This window comes from Mytilus edulis, chromosome 5 (genome assembly GCF_963676685.1).
Source record: "Mytilus edulis chromosome 5, xbMytEdul2.2, whole genome shotgun sequence".
NCBI classification, from domain to species: Eukaryota; Metazoa; Mollusca; class Bivalvia; order Mytilida; family Mytilidae; genus Mytilus; species Mytilus edulis.
The window spans coordinates 22,366,783-22,384,863 of NC_092348.1; the positions used below are offsets into that span (position 1 = coordinate 22,366,783).

The 18,081-nt window shown below is 30.6% G+C and overlaps 1 protein-coding gene across 1 annotated transcript in view; it reads left to right on the plus strand.

Annotated features, from left to right (window-relative positions):
• Positions 1-18,081, plus strand: part of LOC139525422 (pleckstrin homology domain-containing family G member 4B-like) — an 83,803-nt gene that overhangs the window by 25,242 nt on the left and 40,480 nt on the right. The window contains exon 4 of the mRNA XM_071320747.1: positions 5,393-5,834. Within this exon, the coding sequence (XP_071176848.1) occupies positions 5,393-5,834 (442 nt within the window). The remainder of the gene's footprint in view (positions 1-5,392; positions 5,835-18,081) is intronic.

Sequence of the window (18,081 nt, forward strand, 5' to 3'; positions counted from 1 at the left end):
AAAATGGCCTACCTGGACACAAAAAACACAGGTGAAATTTAAACCCTGAGCCTTTTGTATAGAATCAGAATGCACAGCAAATATGATTAACAGATAAAAACTTGTCAATATTTTAAGTATGGAGACATAACATCTTTTTATTATTGTGAGGAGTTTATGATCTCATGGACACAATCCGTTAAGTTTTTTGTCACCTGTGTAGTGGACGGTTTGAACTGGTCATATTTGGCATAGGTTTATAGAAGAAAGGTAGGAGACTTTTATTAACGTTTTTACCAAATATATAAAATAATACTTTTTTTGAAGAATAAATATTTCAGCATATATATATTATATGTCTTATTGGATGAATGAAAGTTTTCAGATAGCATTCTTGTGACAAAATTAGAACAGCTCAAATATTATCTAAAGATAATTTTGCAAACTTATAGTACAAAGTTAAAGGAGAGATCTTTTATTGGTCAAATGAAAAGATACATATAAACTTTTATACTTCATCTGTGAATTCAAAACTCTATGTTTTTGTAGGCACAAAAAAATCTGACCTGCTTCATGCAGTTTTGATGGGTATTTATAGGAGTAGGGACTTAATTTGCACTGTATATTATATCCCTGTGTTTAACCAGTAATATATACACAGAAAAAGGGGGATTGTGTCTGCAACCCTGGTTACAGGTTTAAGAATGATGGGAACTGATATGGTCTATTAACACATGCATTAGTTTTATCAATGAAAATTTGATTCAAGGAACATTCAATTGATACCTTAAAAAATTATCATAAGAATTAAAAATCATCTTATATTATTCATGTATTCAACGGTTATTGAATATATAGTTAAATATCATTTAGGCAAAAGATAGAAGTGACAAAATGGAAATGGCCTTTTCTTGTTTTGTATAAAATCACACAGCTTGACTTTGTTTGAAATATTTTGACAAATATAAGATCCTTTGGAATGAAAGGTGATATTAATTTTAATGTAACAGCAAGAACCTTTCAAGGAAATAGGTTGATTCCTGTCAGAAACTAGTTACAAATGTTATATGTACAAGGATGAAAACAAAGATGAGTTAACAGTAGTAGAAATTCGAATAATTTTACTCAATAAAGTTGAACAAACATAAAAATGCTGACCACAAATATTGGTTTGTATGACACAGGCATTTGAGTTGTTTTTATGGCCTTAAAAGCAATGTTAGTAACTTTAGCTAGCTTTTTAGACTGAATTGTACAGTAAAACATAAAAGTAAGCTGTTGAAAGGAAAATCACCATATATAAGCTTTTATTATTTGACCACTACAAATTGAGTTGTCTGTTAATTGAAATTGATAATTATTATACTAATAAAGGCATCTCATGTTATTTTAGAGGAAAATTCCTGAAAAAGTGCCAAGTCAAAATTATATGCATGATATAGTTACGTTATAACATATTATTTATTTTTTGCCAGATTTTTGGACTGCACAAAAAAGTATTATGACTCTTTAAGGTTATAATATCTTTGATTTATTAGACTTATTGCAATAATACTATAAACTGTGCAGATTTAAGTTTCATACTTAACAAATATTTTTTTTACAACAGCCTAAGAATATACATAGAAAATTGGTCAGTTTTGGTACACAATTACAATATTTAAGTTGGTAGGAGTGTAACCCTAATACCACCGCTTTAACCTTTTCTATTGTACGACTTGTCACATGATAGGAAATCTTTTCTTTCTAATAACCAGATTGATGTATTAACTTATTGTGGAAATATTTCAATCTTGCATGATTTAAAAGATAGGGGTATTTGGGTTACCACCAATGGTACAGAAAATGTAAGAATTTAAAGTGAATAATTAATGGTATGTCAATTTTTGAAATTCAGATTCAACCCAATAAAAGGTAATTTTTTAACAAACGTTTATTTTGCTATTGTTGTTTAGTTAAAAACAGAAAGTCATTTCATCACAGAGGCACAATCTTTCATTCCCTTAAGTTCAGTTTCCACACATCTGTTTTGATTTTGCTTATATATTATTATCCTTTAAATTCTGTGGAAATTCTATAAGGGGAAAACAATTTTGGAAACAAATTAGTATGCATTATTAATTATGAAAAATTATATTGTAAGCATTTTGTTAATGCTCAAATTCTGTATCTGACCATGCATAATTGTCCGTTCAAGCCTAATGTATTGGTGTTGTCACTTTATGTTTAATGTGTTGGTGTTGTCAGTTCATACCTAATGCATGAGACCTTTCAGTTCATGCATTATGTGGGGGGTTTTGTCAGTTCATGCATAAAGTGTTGTTCACTGTTGTCATTTCATACCTTGTGTGTTTGAGATATCAGTTCATGCATTATGTGGAGAGTTTTGTCAGTTCATGCATAAAGTGTTTGGGTTCATGCATTATGTGGGAAGTTTTGTCAGTTCATGCATAAAGTGTTTGAGATATTAGTTCATGCATAAAGTGTTGGAGATATCAGTTCATGCATTATGTGGGGGGTTTTGTCAGTTCATGCATAAAGTGTTTGAGATATCAGTTCATGCATAAAGTGTTTGAGATATCAGTTCATGCATTATGTTGGGAGTTTTATAAGTTCATGCATAAAGTGTTTGAGATGTCAGTTCATGCATTATGTGGGGAGTTTTGTCAGTTAATGCATAAAGTGTTTGAGATATCAGTTAATGCATTATGTGGGGAGTTTTGTCAGTTCATGCATAAAGTGTTTGAGATATCAGTTCATGCATTATGTGGGGAGTTTTGTCAGTTCATGCATAAAGTGTTTGAGATATCAGGTCATGCATTATGAGGGGAGTTTTGTCAGTTCATGCATAAAGTGTTTGAGATATCAGTTCATGCATTATGAGGGGAGTTTTGTCAGTTCATGCATAAAGTGTTGGAGATATCAGTTCATGCATTTTGTGGGGAGTTTTGTCAGTTCATGCATAAAGTGTTTGGGTTCATGCATTATGTGGGGAGTTTTGTCAGTTCATGCATAAAGTGTTTGAGATATCAGTCCATGCATAAAGTGTTGGAGATATCAGTTTATGCATTATGAGGGGGGTTTTGTCAGTTCATGCATAAAGTGTTTGAGATATCAGTTCATGCATAAAGTGTTTGAGATATCAGTTCATGCATAAAGTGTTGGAGATATCAGTTCATGCATTATGTGGGGAGTTTTTTCAGTTCATGCATAAAGTGTTTGAGATATCAGTTCATGCATTATGTTGGGAGTTTTATCAGTTCATGCATAAAGTGTTTGAGATGTCAGTTCATGCATTATGTGGGGAGTTTTGTCAGTTCATGCATAAAGTGTTTGAGATATCAGTTCATGCATTATGTGGGGAGTTTTGTCAGTTCATGCATAAAGTGTTTGAGATATCAGTTCATGCATTATGTGGGGAGTTTTGTCAGTTCATGCATAAAGTGTTTGATATATCAGTTCATGCATTATGAGGGGAGTTTTGTCAGTTCATGCATAAAATGTTTGAGATATCAGTTCATGCATTATATGGGGAGTTTTGTCAGTTCATGCGTACAGTGTTTGAGATGTCAGTTCATGCATTATGTATTGATGTTAACAGTTCATGCCTAATGTGTTTGAGATGTCAATTCATGCATTATGTGGGTGGGGGGAGGGTGTTATGAGAGTGCTATATTTGCATACTTGCAGGATCAATGGAATTGATACAAGCTTGGATTGAGGTTAAAGTAAAAAAACAGTGCACCTGTTTGCCTTTGGTCTACAGTTTTCTCATGGAAATCTTGGGAAATTTTGAAGATTTTTAACCTCTATGATGTTTAATAAGAAAACCAAATCTGTACCCTAATAACAAGTTCAATCATAAGTTATCTGTTTAAAGATCTATACCAGACGGACTGAAATAATGTTGAGTTTGTAGAATAGAAATTTGTTGAATTTTGGCATAGGAAAATATTTGTATAAAATAGCTATTTGTTTATTTCATATCAAATCTGTGTATTGCATATTAATCGATCTTTGATAAGGCTGATATGAAAAAAGATATGTTAAAGTAAATAGTATTAATTCTTTGATCCGATAAAAGGTGAAATGCATGTTTGAACATTTACAGTTTATATTATTAAAATGGTAATGAATTACAAAGCTGTTGATTACTATTATTATTAACCAACACAGGTAAGAAGGATTGTTCTTATTCCAAATTAATTTGTTGTAAAAGTTTTAAGACTTATTTTAACAATGGTAAATGTATTGCTAAACAATTTTATTTTATATGTATGCTTCGAATAAAAAAAGTACTTCATCATGAACCCAATCAATTTAAAACCAAAGATTTTGTTTAAAATAGACAGTAATTTAGTTTTCACAGGGTTCAATTTCTAAAGGATGATTAGTTTACTTTATATAGTTGAGTTTACTTTTGATGAGTTTGATTGTAGTTGTAATTGGAAATAAGAATGTCTCTGACCAGGCTCTTCTGTAAAAGTAAATGTTTTGGATTGAGGTGTCTGCACTTGATGATTCAATAATTGACCAATTTTCAAAAAGAAATATATTTTACCATTAGATCCGTTGTATGTAACAACCCACTTGATGAAGGGATAGAATAAGATTTAATTCTGATGTTTTTAACGAGTCATTTCCTTTAGGTATCTTATCGTATTCTTGTTTATTTTGTTTGCTGTGTTTTTCTGCTAGATGCCTCTTAAAGTTTTGAAATGAGACATGCCCTCAATTAAGAATATCATTTTGGTTTGATGAAAGTATTCTTAATTGTCGTAGTTTAACTGTATATTTTTTTTATCAAGTGTGAATTTGTACTTTTTAGAATAAAATCGGTTATCACGTCTTACATTTAGTTCAACCTGGCTTCCATTCATAGACCTTGTTTAAACTAAATATAAAAACAAAACTAACATTGTGACTACAAATGACTAAACATGTATTAGAGTACTTTGGTTATTTTATACTGAGGTCATGATGATCATAGCAGAGATAAAAAGCGTATTGTTTGGAAAAAAAATGTAGTTTTGTTAATTTAAAGAAATAAAACCATTTGGTCAAAACTAAAGTATGAAATTACAGAAAGAAAATGCAATATTACTGGAGACCATGACATGCATTGACGTTGTTACAAATACAAAGTTTCCGATTTTAGTATTTTCTAAAGAACTCGGTGTAGATTTAATAATCAATTAAAAAATCTAGTGATATCAGAGTATACTTCATGAGGCCTTTATAAACAATAAAACCCTTGGTTGGAACCAGTTTCACATCTGAGATTTTTGTTTTGATTTTGAAATCTGAGGCTTCAAATTAACAATGACTTCCATTACCAGGTTTACTTGTTAATTTATGTTCACGATTATAAAGACAAATTTACTCACTAGTTGCCTTTTTGGTTTATTTGCAGAATTTCCAAGAACCAGGATGTCCTAGTACTTTTCAGTGGCCAGTGTGTTGTCAAGGATCTATTATTATTCATCTGCAGGACACCAAACAACTGTTACCAGGGCAACAATATATTTACATCAGAAGGTCATCTGGAGGTCAAATACAGCTTGCTGTTAAATATTGTTCATTACAAGGATTACATGATGTGATTTTGAGGAAAAATAATGAAATTGCAAATGTTTTAAATATGGAATGGTCCAATCGATTTAAAATGAGGTCTGATGAAGATCTTGGTAAACTACTTCAAAAAACAATGGTGTCTTTTGAAGATAGTATACAAAGAATAAAACTAGAGGAAAGTGCTGATTCATGCAAGGATTGTAAGAGGAATAGACAAATACCAGATGGAAAGAAAGTACTGTCAGCACTCACAAATAGATCAAGGTTCTCAAACAGACCAGGTAAGACCATTGTAAGGTTCTTGTCTACAGGGGTCTATTAGAGATAGGTCCATCTGATTTCATAATTAAATCTTATATGAAAGCCTGATGGGTTTTATATTGGAGGCAGATTATTTGACAAATGAGTTGCCTGCTCATCTAGTTCACACAACATTAGCTTTCAGAAGTTTTTGCCTGCTTGCAAAATTAGACACATTAGCAACATTTGTTGATTTTCAGTGCAATGTAGTTCTTGCTAGAAGTTGGCACTAAGATGTTATGATCTTTGAACTGTATTTGATCGCAGTATAGTTATTTAATATATTATATAAGGAAATGTGGATTGAATACCAATGAGACAACTCTCCACTAGATGCCAAATGATGTAGAAAATGGTTAGCAGCTATATAGATCACTTAAAGGCCTTCAACAATGAACAAAATCTACACTGATTGTAAGTGATATATACTCCAGTGGCACAAATAGACAATCATAAAGTCTAGGATATAACTGAAGTTAAAGATACATAAATTGAAAATAAAATAAGAAAAGGGGCTTGATGGGACATTACCAGGCCATAATTTTTTAAAGAAACATTTCAGTTTGCACATAAAAATTAGCTTTAACCAATTATTTGATAAAAACACCTTCAGCATATTCAGATCAGAAGTTTTATTTGTATTTATTACAATTGATTCAGAATTGAAAAATGAAACATATATTAAGAAATATGTTCCAAGGTTACAGTACAATACAAACAATTCATAACACTTGTATTTGATGAAATTTTAATGTATGGGAAAGGAAAAAAGGTTACAATTCAGATCAGCAATGTCTTGTTTCGACATAGATCAGTTCACTTGAATTATAATTGCATTTTAATGTACAATAGTAGAGTTCAGGGAAGCTTTCTTTCTGATTTTTACAAATTTTTGTTTAAGATAGTTTAAGTAATTTAAAAGTACCTCACTGTAACTTACCTTTATAATCGTGATAATTATGTAGGGATTTGTCGTTCATAAAATATCTTCAACTGTTTGCTTGGCTGTTTTGTACATCAAATTAACTTGCCTTCTTTACAAACTTAAGCCAAAACTACTTGTCTGTCTGGCTGGCTAAAGTTTACAAGTCAGTTAAAGCCAAATGTAGCAATGGCTTTCTAGTCAGCTGAAATTAAAATATACTTCTTCACTGTGTTGTCCCAGAGGCGGATTTAGGGGGGGGGGGGGGGGCCCAGGGCCCCCCCCCCCCCCTTTTTGGGAAAAAATTTGGTTGCTTATATAGGGAATCACTGAAGCGTGACTGGAGCGGGCCCCCTCTTAGGTCAGTCAGTGGGCCCCCACTTATGAAAATTTCTGGATCCGCCACTGTGTCCGACATCAAAACAAAGATGCCTACTTTGCAAGCTGACTATATTTTAGTGAATTACCTACAGGAATTACCCTTGCAAGAAGAACTGAAATAAATTTGCCTGCTTTGTTAGCTGAAATCATAAGTTATTGTCTTATACACAAGTTGGCATGAAAGGTATATCTTACCAGCTTAGCAAGTTGGAGTGAATAGTTTGCCTGCATTGCCTGGTTATTTTAACTATCAATGTAAATTTGAGGGCAAGTTAGTTCTGTTTTCTTACTGTTTCCTTTAAAAGTTATGCATGTGTATTTAAAAAATTTTGGCTTCAATTTTGTATTAATAATATTATTAATAATAATAATAATAGCAAAACGGAATTGCACAACAGGCAGTCTATATAAATCCTCTCCAATTTTCAATTTGGCCTGCATTTTTGTGATGTGAAATGTTCACTATCAAAATTTTTTCTATGAATAGAATCTTCTCCTTTTTTTCTTGAAACTTGTGTGAACTTTGAATGTTCCAATTTTTTATTTTTTTTTTTAAATTAAAGCACTGATGGCATAATTAAGAGAAATGTAGGATGAGCTCCAGGAGTGAGTAAGAGTAAGATTGGTATGGAAGAGGTGACATGAAAGATTTATAGAATGAGTTTATTTGATCAGTGTTCAACTTATTTACCAGTTAGCAATAGATTCTAGATTTAGATTTACATTTGTGTTTTGTCCAATGATTTGTGGTTGTCCAGTTTGATTGACATGATCATACCTGTGTGGCCATTTGTTTGATGGATATATTAGTATATAATAAGGATAGGTGAACTGATGACAAATATACTGTTGTCTGAGGACATTATCCTGCAAACAAGTACTTGTATAGTTAGACAGGTGAACCAATCGTCATTACAGGTGTGAATAATGATTATCTTATTAAGTGTGAAACACTTTTACGGAAAAGATGTTCAAGAGTTCATTATATATATATATTGGGACAATGCTATTCAAATTTTGCAGTGAATATCCTCATTTCTTTCAACTATATAATCATTTTGAAAGTACTTTTTAGCATATATAAACTTAATTCTTGTATGTACTTTTCTGGTAAGCTTGAAAGTTTTGTTATTTTTGTAACTTTTAATATGAAGTATACTTAAAGACAGTATTGAAAAAATATGAATGAAAATTTAAATAACTGAGTTTATATATTATTAAAAAACACAATATGTCTGACGTGTGTCCTAATATATCATTTATACCCGATTAATTTGTGTAATGAAGGAGATTAATGATAATCCGTGAGGTTATTAATTTACAATTAATGGCACTTCCTTTGACCAATTAATACTGGGCTTACAAAAAAATCATTCCATTGTGACCTTTAATTTTCCACACAATTACACATGAACTGTCGCATGCATTTTTGAAAATCGGCTAAAACTGACTGACGCCAGTTAAGGTAAGTCTGTCAAAATATTATGTAAAAAAGTATTTCCGTTATCTGGTTACAGCAAACTTGGTCAACACTCCCTCTTTTGAGTACTGTGGATTCATTATTATACATGGATTCCAATTTTCTGTGGATTTCGTGATTACACCTTAACTGCCAAATTAATGTTCAACTAATAAAAAATTGCTATATTGGCTTGTATGCTTGACTTTGACAAAACACTGAAATTAAATATTCATGCAGAAGTAAGTTTTCCTTCATCAAAGAAAATTAGTATCCACAAAAATAAAAGAATCCACAGTAGTGTCAGTTCTATCCTGCAAAAATAAAAGATGCTAATTTAAGCTTGGACAAGGACATACCATTAAATGTGGCTACAGGTAAGATATTTTAGCATATAATATAACAATAGGAACATCTTTGTGCAAAAGGAAAGGAGATTTATGTTTTTGACCTCAAACATTACAATTAGTAAATTTTGCCTTTAAACATTACCATTTGTAAATCTTGCCTTCAACATCACAATTTGTAATTTTTGACTTGAACATTACAATTTGTTATTTTTGACTTGAACATTACAATTTGTTATTTTTGACTTTGAACATTACAATTTGTTTCCTTTGAAATGATAATGATTGCAAGTTGTTATTTTTGACTTTGAACATTACAATTTGTTAGACCAGACACAGGTTAAAAGAAGATTACAAAGGTTGACAGCTGTAGAATAGTAGGGCAGTATATATGCTGCTTTAATTTTACAAATTTCTCCTAAAAGATCAGAAAGCATTCCAGTGGTGTATGGTAACATTACTAACATTAAAGTATTCCTATTCACATTACAGGATTAAAGGTGGACTTTAAATGTGATAATTTATGTCATAGTAAATCTGTTAAGGTCCACTATTTCATGTCACTTTATAATTGACCTTAATTTAGGGACAATATTGATGGTTATATAAATGTTAACCCTTACTGTAGTCAGGTCAATGTAAATAGAATAAGTATTCAACTTCAACATAGGCTGTGTTTCACTTTGAAATCAAGAAAAAGTGAATAAAAGATCATTGGCCAGATTAAACAAATTTTGTATTTTGATGGGAAACAAAAGAATTATTTCAGTTAGTTCATAGAAAATTGTTTTGATACACTCTCCAATAGTTTGGTATATTTCACATCCCCATACATATTTTTGGAGCTATCAGACATGCTTGAGGCCAAGGCTGTTCAAGCGAACCAATAGAGTTGTTGGCTTTGAAGACTGTTACGATGATAAATCAGATTAATGCCCCTTCCTATAAAATATTTCTTAGCGCACGCTGCAATGCAAAGTCTGTAGTGTATGAATACCAAATCTTTAACCAAAATTCCAAAATTTCAAAGGTTATTCTAAAATTGGCCATCAGTTTATTAGTTAATTGTTTGAGTCAGATCCAGTTGAATATTTATTGGAGCCAATGTCACATTTAATTTGTCACTTTGTTTTAGTTTGTCTCTTAAATGTGTTTTTAGGGGCAAAGTTTATGGACTGAATATTAGAGCTATTAATTTTATTTATTCATTTATGAAATGCACATTTATTAATGCAACAAGAATTTTATTAATCTAATCAAGATTTAATCAGTCAAAGCAATATTGTGTCACTTTGTCACCTCTTGTCACTTTTCCTGTAAATACATGGACTGCTGGTCCTGATTTAAGATGACAGAATTGGTTGAAACTTATTGAACTGTTATTACTGGTCTAGATCTGTATATATGTCAAGGTTATGTTCTATTATGGTTCAATATCCAAAATCTAAATACATGGCCATGGATTGATTCAGATTCAGGGAAATAATATGTCTTCTTTTAGCCAGTGATGAGTTTGCTTTAGGTTAATATAATAAAAAGACCTGAAAAACTGTGATCTGTTTCAATTTTTATTGCTGTTGGATATTGATCAGTAAGTTAGTCCAATTGTTTATTGTCCCCTGAAGCTTTTCTTAACAATTAATCTGTCAACATGATGTCTTGTTACTTGTAGCCCTTCTTTATCCTAAGGATTGTATGTGTTGACTGATTTATATATGGCAATGGGCTTAATTTATGACTTACTCTTCTTAGAAAACATTCTTGGGCTTTCTGGTATCATCTAAGCACATACCATTGAAGGACTTAAGAATGCTTAAAAACTTTATTAGTTCATAATAAGTATTTCATTGGTCTTTCCCAGATAAGTTTCATGTTAAGGTAGATCATAAGTATATACTTTATGAGACAGAATTTTCTTATAATTTGCCAAAATGAAGATTTTACTATTCTTTTTTCAAATATATAATAAAAAGTAGGGGTCACCATGCTATTTTTCAAGCAATGAGTTGTTGAAAATTGCCTAAATTTGGTTAGATTGTTCATGAAAAAACACATTTGTGTGCATAAAAATAATTCTATGAAAAGAATTTGAAATAAATTGTGAGAAGATAAGTTTTATTACATGCTTCAAGAAAATAAAAATAAAAACGTGGGTCACCGAACTTGTTTTCTTGCTGCAAGTAAAAATAAAAAATTTCCCTCTTAGTCCAGTATAATTTTTTTACTAAAAGAGTCATCTCCCCTTAAATGGCTCATTAAAAAAAATGATTTTTAAAACAAAGCAAAATGATGTTTGTGTAATTTTTTGATAATACAATAAATCATCAAGTTTTCCTAATATAAATAATCAGTCTAATCATTAAATTTCAAATCTGTCTCAAAATTTGCAGACTTGGGCAAATAACTATACCGATTTTGTACTTTGATTGTACAATCCAAGATGGCGGTATACCATGTATCTACCTTAGTTTTAGATCTCACCAACTACACATATCTGAGGTAAGGCCTTTCCAGTTGATGAATGATGTTAATTGGCAGAGGCCAACTTTAAAATTATGTCAACTGCATCACATTTAATGCAGAGATGACTATGGCTAGGTATTTGTTTTTGTTTTGGTACAAATCATAAATGTGCAGTCTTTGTCAGATGATTCATGTGAAAAGTTTCATGTTTCTTTTCAGTTTTGTTTGAAAGTAATATTTATTGCATTTAAGCCCTTATGGAAACAACAAAACTAAAGAACTTTTTTCTAAAGTTTTTAAAGGAAGTCCTGCCATCTGCTTTCATCAACAATAAATATAAATTAAAAATGATAATTCAAATCTAAGCAACGTATAGTCTTGTAGAAAGAAATTTTAATTGGTTGTCATACATGTATAAGATAGATTGACAGTCCTTTCAACAACCATCATTGCCATAAGTACATTTTAATTGAATGATTTTATATGGGAAGTTCTGTATCCAATTCAATATATATATAAGAATAATAAGCTGTCTTAGCAGATTTTCCATTTCTTATTTACTCATTTAATTTCCTAAGTCTGCATTTAAGTAAATACCAGCCATAGAAGTGTGTTTAACAAAGAAAGGTTAATTTAAATGTCTTTTTTATAAAGAGTTAAACTTCACTATGTACATTTGTGAACAACTGTTTAACATTCTGTCATTTATTTGTTGACATCTGACCCTGTAATAAAAGAAATCTTCAATTAGACCTGTATTTGACAAAATAATACAAATCCACATTCAATTAAATCAATAAACTTTTCAAGTCAGCGATTGGTTCTGTCTGATATTTAAATTAATTGATTGAAGTCCTAAAGAATAAGCAAATCTTAGACTGTGAATTTCACCATAAAGAAGAAAGTGGTGTGTCTCGATTTTGTGAATTTTAATTTAACGCTACTCAAAGGTGTTTGTTGGTATTTGTTTACAGCAGTGTGATCTTTATGGCGTTTACAACAACTGGACAAAGACCAGTCAATTCAAGATGATTTGATTTTGTGATAATTCTCATTTCATTAATGCATGCTCATGACTGTTCGGTGATTTAGGATCATTTTGATGAAAAACTTCATCTGGACATATTAAGTTTCTGTACAAATGGTAGAAGTGACCAAGATTTTGTTAGCTGGATTTTCTACATGGACAAAACTATTTGAATAATGTGTATGTAAGCATGCCTCTGAGTATATATAATCACTAGATATATTGATATAGGTATTTAACTTTAATCCTATTTTAATATTTGTTTTGGTGGATAGGGTCATTATGTTTGAGATAATAAATTTTATTATGCTGATAATGATCAAAGTCTGTTTTAAGATTAATAAGGCATGACAAAATTTAATTTTGATAGCTTTATTTTGTTGTCATTACCATTTATCCTTAATCTTGGGTCTCAAAACTGCTTATTTTGTATAGTTTGAAATGCAAGAATGGGAAATTTACAATGGGAGATTGACTGTTTAAAATTCAAATTATAACAAAGGCAAATGAAATAATATGAAGAATAAAATAAAAAGTCAAGACCAGAGACCAGACACATTGATTATGACAAATTAAGCCTTCATGTTGCACACACCATTACTTTTGGAAAACAGTCGCTTAAAATTTTATGTTTCACACAATATAATATTTGCTATTTTTGTAGTTTTTTATTTGATTGTCCTGAATTCATAATTTGTATTTTTGTAATTTTCATTATAAATATATTGTTGTTAATTTCTTCATAACTAAAAGAAATAATTAAAAAAGAATTTAAAAGTAAGAAAAAGGGAAGTCCAAAAGTGTGATACAATGTAGCTAGGGTTTGTTTAAAATAAGCATCATAAAATGTTAGTCTTCCACAAAGAGTTATCTTTCATAAGCCAATGTAGGTTTTGTTATTATGTTTGTAAATTATGCAATGGAAAATGAATTTACATACATGTACAGTTAAAGACTTTTAAGTTATTCTGTTGTACCTATCAAAGTGACAGAGAGTTTAGTACACACAACAATAACATATCAGTCCTGATTGGCTGACATAACGTTGATATTGACTTGTACAGTGTAGATAGCACAATATTACCACACAGTCGACTTCCACATGGCTTAGTGACAAAAATCATTGTGTAATATTACAATTCATTGTAGATCTTAACCAAGCATCTGGATTTTCTGGATAAATTTGATGGTCGAAGGAGAGGTTTTCGCCGTTTAATATTTAATGTCAATATTTGTATTATTAGTGGTAAAGGAATTAATTACGGAGATCAGAATTTGTTTGTGTTATTGAGCGAGAGTGATCATTCATGTTATTGACCAAGTGTTTAGGATAATATTTAACTTGAAGGTCTTGAGAAAATATTAATAGGATATTTATAGCGTTGATTTATCGATATTTATATTGATCAAGGAAAGCACAGACAAACGCAGTGTTGCAGGTTTGTTAAATTATTGTAATTTATTTCAATAAAACATTCTATTTTATGATGTCTGAGGATCAAACTCCGTCAATGTATAAATTAATTAAAATGGCAATTGTTGATATAGATTAGAAATTTATTTTAAAAAGTACTTAGGTTTTAAAAAGTTAAACTGAAAAAAATGTTAAAATTATATATCTGTAGGATGAAAACTAGTGCATGCATATCATGATAAAGGGCCTAGCTCTCCATTTCCCTATTAGCAATTTATTTAGAGGGCTGGTTGTATAACTTATTTTATTTTCCACGATTGCACCGGAAGCTAGTACTAAGATAGATAGTGCCTTGACCTTGGGGAAATCATACCTATGTTTCTTTCCTGATTGATATTAACGAGATAAGTATCTTAAAGCCAAGAAAGTGTTGATTGGTAAATTGATGCTGACATGAATGTTAACAGTAATATAATACATGTTATTATTAAAAAGGGGGGGGGGGGTAAAAACATGACCCTCTAGAAGTGTATTTGATTCACTTGTAAGATTGCATTTAAGGAGTGTATTGTGATATGATTGTAATGCTAGGTTGCTGTCTCAGTGATATTGACACCACCTCTCCTTTTCTTAGTATGTCATTTATACTTGGTGAAGACAAATAGATGCTCAAAATAATTGATGTGAAAGGATCATGAATACATGTATGTGACTCAATACCAGAGAAAAATAAATACATGTAATAAATGCCAGATCACTGTTCTTATAATTGTCAGAGAAATACATCACTTGCAAATAATGGTATGCTTGAGGATTCAATCAAGTTATAGATAAAAAGGTTTTTGACCTGCATGCTAAACCCCTAGGCTTTTTACTTTCCCAAGTATGTTGGTACATGTACAAATGTACCATATTTCTGTTGTGTTTCTTGTTATACACTTAACTATTAGTGATATTTATTTAATTAAACCTGTAATTGCATACTTTGGGAATATTTTAAACGATATCAGTATTCACTTGAGCCATCAACTGATAGTTACTTGACTATAGTTTCAGGTCAAATTAATTTTCATTCATTTCTTTTTAAAAAAATATTGCTACTTTTCATTAAACATTTAGATACTATCTTGATATAGTTGTAGGTATTGCAGATTCTCATAATAAATTTATATTATTTATCCCTAGGGTTTCTTTTATGGGTATATCATATGTGCTTAAATAATGTTTTCTAAATTGGTCTTCAAGTCTCTTGACAATTTCCATTTAAAGGGTAAATATTGTGACCTAAGAGAAGTTAAAATCTACATAACAGTTGAAGCAGGGTAATTTGACCTTGCAGTTGCAAAATCTTTCCTTTTTAACTGGCAGGTCTGATGTGATTGTCATTTCTCTACTTGTGATCCCGAAAAGCTGAAACACAGAGAAAATGTCAATTTGTAAAGGATAGATAAACAGTATCATTGTTTTTGAAAGTTTAAACAAAAACCCAGGGCTAACCTTGATATTTAATATTTATAAGGTCCTGTCTTTTTTAGCAGTTTTGATAATAATTGTTGATCAGAAGATTTCAGTCGAAGTATATACTTCATTGACTTATGAATGTGGCTGTCATTTTGTATTTCACTTCCATCCAAGTTAGGGGCTGAGTGGTCTAAGTAAGTGAACAACTCTATTACTAGCTTGTCTCAATACTTCGAGGTTGTAAGTTCTATTCCTGCATGGGACAGGTGCTCTTGACTCAGATCTTAACTGAATATGACTGTAAGTTTTTGTACTTCTCTTGGCACTCTGGCTTCTTCCACCAATAAAAACTGACCACTAGGAAATGAGAGCACAATAGTGTTGAAAGTTGTGATAAACACCAATCAATCAATCAATCAATCAATCAATCCAAGTTCTGGGTAACTTTTCTCATTTTACTAATTTTGGACATTCATTGAAAACATTGAACTTTTGAAATTTGAAAGTTACCAGCATACATTTTGAATAAAGCAATAATTGATTCATTTCAAGGTTAGAGAATTATGAAGTACAATTAGGAAATTATTGAAAAGAACTTAATATTCTCCAAAATGGAAAATTCTTATTTTGCTTTCACGGTTCAGTTGATGTAATGTTTTATACCAATGAAAGAACTATGTACTCACAAATTACAGACATTTGTCTCTTTTTTCTCTCTATTTACTGAATTAATAATTTCATTGACGAAATTGTAAATGTAATATAGAGAGTGGTTTTGTATTATATTTATCAGACTATATATGTTTTACTTTGATGTTTTGATTGAAGTAGTTTTTATATTGCTTGTTTGATTTCCTATTTGTATGATACCACAACCAAAATATGTTCTTTCATTGAAGTGGTTACAGTACAACCTCAATATTACGGTTCTAATTATCTGACACACAAATTGATTATACTGTAAGTTTATGAAGCTTCTCATACAATAATATGTTGGAAGTCTGACCATCCTGTATACTTGTCAAATACATATATCTTGTGTTGTCATTTATTAGATGACCATAATCAAATTACATGTCTTTAATTGCCCTTCCTTTGACACTTGTCCATTTTCATCTGCTTATTTGACCAGTCACTGCAATATTTTTGTATATTTTAAGGTTTACATTTTGAATCAGTTATAAAGGACATTTTTAATATTTACCTGACCCAAGGCCGCATTTATTGACAGGCCATTTTTGTACCTGAATATTTTTCTTTCTATAAAATCTTTTCTGATAAGCATGGACAGCCTAAGTCTTTTACCCCTTTTATTATTTTAATTCTATACAAATTGAACTTGCCATATATGTATATATACATTTTTATACAAGGTGTAATTTTGTGACCTCTTTGACTGTAATCTAATCTGCATTGGCCTTCCATGTTTATAGATTGACAACAAAATTATAGACTTGAGTTTTAGAATTATTTCCAGTCAATGTGATACTCTGTCATCCATTAATGTGATAATTGAAGATAATCATGGCAGATAAATTGTCCATTTGTTAGGGACAATAAAATTGGTAAAGCTCATTTTGTTTTTATGGTTGTGTTTATTGTAAAGAGAAAGAATTGTGATTTCAAGCATGTCAATATATGCCAATAAATGTATGAAATGCATTTTCTGTTTGATCAGTGAAAGATTTGAAATAATTTTCTGGTTTTCACAATTTATGCAAATAAGAGTAGTTGATTCACAACTTCATACATGTACAATGTATTTCTCCATGCAGTCAGCCTTTTCTAAATCAATTCATGTAACAAGGTAAAAACCAATTTATCCTTCCATTATATTAATATAAAAATACTTTTATTGCAAATATTTATTAAAAATTGAATTTTCTCGTAGTAAATAATTGAAGCAAACATAATATTCATTCAATATACCAACATGTTGATTAGTACATAGATATATAAGTATGTATATCAAGGCTGTGACACAAGATTAGTTCTTTCAAGTGAAATAATGAAGTTATGTCTGTCTGTGGATGAAGTCTTCACTTTAAAAGCTTTCCCTGATATATACATAGATGTACATATTTGGAGTAAGTCTTTTCTTACTACAACAGAACTGATACGATAATTATTTTGTTTTAGTTTCTTACTCTGCTTAATGGAACGAGGAAGAAGTTAGATTGTACAAATCTAGTAAAACATTATACATGAAAGATTGTTAGAATTATTTGAGTTGTTTTACCATGTTTACATTTGTCATTTTGGGGCGTTTTAAAGCTAGATTATAGTGGTATGGGTTTTGCTCATTGTTGAAAGCCTTATGACGACCTATAGGTGTCAATTAGTCTCTCAGGTGGAGAGTTATCACATTTGCAATCATACCACATCTTAATTTTACACTCATAGAAATTGGTATAAAGCCTATAAAGTAAAATTGCAATGCTATAGTAATGTTTGTAATTCTGTTCATCCAGTATGTCTGATCTTTTGACTCTTTTGTCAGCAAAATATATATACATAATTGACTTACTGGTGGAGCACAATTATAGGACTTACTAATTCGACTGTAATGAATATACTTGTCAGTTGTTTTGTGTACAGCAGCTAATAAATATATTCACCATAAACAATCAAAAGGTAGTTTTTGGTCACATGAATGTAGAAGAAGGGGATATACAGAGACAGCAACCCCCATTTGACCAAAAACAAATTCATCCAGGATAAAAGAAAACTGCTACATTGTACATCCAAAAATGG